Below are 4,342 nucleotides of genomic sequence, written 5' to 3'. Positions count from 1 at the left end.
TGTGTATGGCTCTTCCTTCTGCTCTTGCCCTCCTCCAACCCATTCCCTACAAAGCTACCAAATGAGCTTTTAAATATGGATCAGATTGTGTTATTCTTTTGCTTTACACTCTATTGTGACTTTTTATTATAATTAAAATGGCCTATATGAACCTATACTTAAAATGGCCCTATATACACCAGCCTCCTTTTAATTCTCCAATATCATTTTCTCTCAATCTCCTACCAACTCACTCTTCTTTATCTACACTACCCTATCTGTCCTTGAATAAGGGGTCTTTAACATACCTTCTTCTGCCTGGAACATCCTTTTCTCTCTGCTTGGAAAATACCTAATACCTCTCATTCTTTAGGTCTCTGCTTAGCTGTCATGTATTGAGAAGGATTCCGCAACTACCCTATACAAAATGACACAATTAATCCCTGTCATATTCTGTCCATTTTCTTCATAGCACTAATTACAACCTATAATCATATTCTTTAAAAGAATATTTATTCCTTTACTTGTGATTTTTTGGGGGGGTATAGAAGACTTAGTGATGGTGTATCACAAGGTGGGGCTCCCAAGGCCCTTCCCATTCTTCAGGCATGGAAACCGTATGGAGGGGAGATTCTCAGTGTGGGGGGGACTGATAGGGGCAGGGACTCCCTAGTAGCTGAGGGCCTCTCTCTTCCTCTCACGCTCTCATTGAGGCTGGTGGTCCAGAGGCTCTTACTCCTTGGAGGCCATGTGGACCATAATTTGCTATAGCCAATTCATTGGCATACCAGGGAATGAGCTTGACAAAGTGGTTGTTGATGGCAATGCCAGTCCTAGCATTGAAGGTGGAAGAGTGGGTGTCGCTGTTAAAGTCAGAGGAGACAACCTGGTGCTCTGTGTAGCCCAGGATGCTCTTGAGGGGTCCCTCTGATGCCTGCTTCACTACCTTCTTGATATCATCAGATTTGGCAGGTCTCTCCAGATGGCAGGTCAGGTCCATGACTGACATGTTGTCAGTGGGGACACAGAAGGCCATGCAGGTGAGATTCCCATTCAGCTCAGGGATGACATTGCCCACAGCCTTGGCAGTGCCAGTAAATGCCAGGATGACATTCTGGAGAGCCCTGTGTCATGCCACAGTCTCCCAGAGGGCCTTCCCACAGTCCTCTGGGTGGCAGTGATGGTATGGTCTGTTGTCATGGGTCCTCCCATGATGTGAAAGTTGTCATGGATGACCTAGGCCCGGGAGGCTGAGTGGTTGGTGATACAGGAGGCATTGCTGAGGATCGTGAGGTGTTTCTATACTTTTCATGGGTCACACACATCACAAACATGGGACATCACCAGAGGGGGCAGAGAGGATGACCCTTTTGGCTCCCCTGCTAGGGAGCCCCAGCCTTCTCCAAGGTAGCGTAAACACCCGTGGACTCTATAACTTAATCAGCACCAGCATCCACCATTTGATTTTGGTAGGATCTCACTTATGGAAAACGTAAATGGGATGTCCATTGATGATAAGCTTTCCATTCTCAGCCTTGACTGCACCGTGGAACTTGCCATGTGTGGAATCATACTGGAACATTGTAGACCACACAATTGAGGTCAATGATGAAAACAACATCCACTCTGCCAGAGTTATAAGCAGCGCTGGTGACCAGGTGTCCAATATAGCCAAATCCGTTTTCTCTGGCCTTCACTTGCACCGTGGTGTCTCAGGGACATCGCTGGTGCTGCACAAGAATATGTGTCTGTCTGTTGAATAGGAGGAGCACAGGAGTCATGATTTTTTTTTTTTATCCACATAAATTTAAGTTTCACGAAGGCGAGGACCTTGTCTGTTTTATGCTTGTATTCCCAGTGGTCTGCATCATCCCTCTGCTTTTATTCTTTTCCTGTGCTCAAGTGATCCTCCCCACTTAGGCTCCCAAAGTGCTGGGATTGCAGGCATGAGCCACCATGCCTGGCCTCCTCAGTTTATTGTACATTATTATCATTAGTCCACACAAAGCCCTTGCCTTGTATTTTCTTTTTCAGCCCTAGTCCTTACTGCAATTGCCCTCCCGATAGGCATCTACTCTAAGGACATGCTGGATATATGTCTTTAATATATCTTACATTTACCTTTGTAAAACACCTAATGTGGATTTTCTTTTAGTCTATGTATTCTCTGTTTACTGTTTCTTATTTTTTTCACACACTATACTTTATGATCTACTCACATTATTGTATTAATATGTACATAGTGTGCTGCTTCTTACTGTTCCAAGTATGCATCTGTCACATTAAATTTATCCATCTTGATTCAAATGGAGATTTAAGTTGTCTCCAACGCCCTCCTCCCACAAATAATGTCACAACAAAAATTCTTGTTGATGTCCTTTTATGGATTGGCATGAGACTCTCTCTGGGATACATAAGCATGGGATGTTGTGGTCACTGGGCAACGTATTTTTACTTCACTAAGTACTGACGGATTGCTTTCCAGATAGGCCTTACCAGCTTAAATTCCCACCAGCATAAGAGGAGACTATTGAGACTTGTGTCTTGTTTGGGTATTTACTGGCAGCAAATCCCAGGCAAGTTTCTTAATGTCTTATTGAGTTTTCTCCATATGTAAAATGGAGATAAAATACCTACCTTATAATGTTGAGGTAAGGATTAAAGATAATATAACATGTAAATCACTTAGCACCAATCACTCACTGCATGTTGGCTAGCATTATTATTGTATTTCTCTTGTATACTTTTTAAGGCCATGCATAAGGCTTCAATTGCTTTTGCCTCTCTCTCTCTTCTCCCATCCCTAATTGCCATGGGAGTATCCTTAGTAACCTGACAACGTGAGTCTAGCAGCGGAACAGCTGAATTGGATTTGACAAATAGGGTAGCAAAAGTCTTGATTCCAGCACACATCTTAAAACATTTTGGTAAACACAGATCACATTTAAGTAGTTTATTTTATTAGACTCTGTGCAGTAAAGGATTTTTTTATTAGATTCTGTGCAGTAAAGGATTAACTTAGCAGGCCAGAGTTAAAACCTTGCATATTTTAAGGAAAGGTCGGGCTGTTGACCAGTTCCTGGAAGACAACCTCTAAGTTCTTGGAATATCCTGCCTGATAAGTATGTCTCTGTTTACGTGTGGTCTTATGCTAACAATGTGATTTATGTTGAGGGCTTTGGGCCACATGGCATCAGTTTGCTCTTTGGAGGGGCTAAGGTTAGCTATGCGACTGCTCCATGCCTACCTGACTGACCCCCAATAAAAACCCTGGACACTAAGTCTCAGGTGAGTTTCCCGGTTGACAGTACTTATCTGTACTGTCACACATCGTTGCTGGGAGAATTAAGTGCTGCCCATAGATTCTCTTCAGAGTGGATAACTGGAAGCTTGTGCATAGTCTCTCCTGGACTCTGTCCTATGCAACTTTTACTATTGCTGATTTTAATTTGTATTCTTTCATTGTAACAAGCCATAACTATGATAGCTTTCCTGAATTTTTCTAGAAAATCATTAAACTTGAGGGTTGTCTTGGGGACTCCTGACTGTAGACTCAGAATCATTACATATCTGATTTTAGCATAATGCAACATTAAATTTACCCCCATCTGGCCAGGGAAGGGTCACTTGAGGTCAGGAGCTTGAGACCAGCCTGGGAAACATATTGAGACCCTGTATCTACAAAAATAAAAAAATTAGCCGGGCATGGTGGCTTGCATCAGTAGTCCCAGCTACTTGGGAGGCTGAGGCAGGAGGATAGCTTGAGCCCAGGAATTCAAGACTGCAGTGGACTATGATGGTGCCACTGCACTCTGGCCTGGGCAACAGAGTGAGACTCTGTTTCAAAATAAAAGATACAAAAATTTTGCCCCCATCTTAAAATCTAGCTTTAAGACCACATGATTATTTAAATGAATGGAACTCAACAAAAATATAAAATAGAAATTAGCAAACTTCTTGAATTCTTCCTCTCAAGAAAAAGAACTGTATTAGCACATATTTCTCTAAAATGGCAATATAAATCATCAAGATATAATGGTATCATTATCTTGTCATAATTTTAAAAATTGCCTTAGTAGAGTCACATCCTTTTCTACAGTTAAAAATATATATTGCTAATGTTATAGCAAATTTTAGTGAATGTCGTGATGAAGAAAAATAAACTTCAAAAGTCTCCATTGTTCCCTCTATAACAACTCAATTGTGAGTCTAATTAAGAAAACAGTCTATAAAATTTTCTATTTTAGCCTGGCGCGGTGGCTCACGCCTGTAATCCCAGCTACTTGGGAGGCTGAGGCAGAAGGATTGCTTGAGCCCAGGAGTTTGAGGTTGCTGTGAGCTAGGCTGACGCCACGGCACTCTA

The 4,342-nt window shown here is 42.2% G+C and overlaps 1 protein-coding gene across 1 annotated transcript in view; it reads right to left on the bottom strand.

Moving 5' to 3' along the window:
- Positions 1-711: 711 nt before the first annotated feature.
- Positions 712-4,342, bottom strand: part of LOC105816402 (glyceraldehyde-3-phosphate dehydrogenase) — a 9,567-nt gene continuing 5,936 nt past the window's right edge. The window contains 8 exon segments of the mRNA XM_012651812.1: positions 712-739; positions 741-1,107; positions 1,110-1,271; positions 1,274-1,318; positions 1,321-1,364; positions 1,366-1,435; positions 1,438-1,561; positions 1,563-1,690. Coding sequence (XP_012507266.1) covers positions 712-739; positions 741-1,107; positions 1,110-1,271; positions 1,274-1,318; positions 1,321-1,364; positions 1,366-1,435; positions 1,438-1,561; positions 1,563-1,690 — 968 coding nt within the window.

The sequence above is a fragment of the Propithecus coquereli genome, unplaced genomic scaffold, assembly GCF_000956105.1.
Source record: "Propithecus coquereli isolate 6110/MARCELLA unplaced genomic scaffold, Pcoq_1.0 Scaffold370, whole genome shotgun sequence".
NCBI classification, from domain to species: Eukaryota; Metazoa; Chordata; class Mammalia; order Primates; family Indriidae; genus Propithecus; species Propithecus coquereli.
The sequence above is the reverse complement of the archived record's forward strand: the minus strand, read 5'-3'. Positions and strand labels throughout refer to the sequence as shown.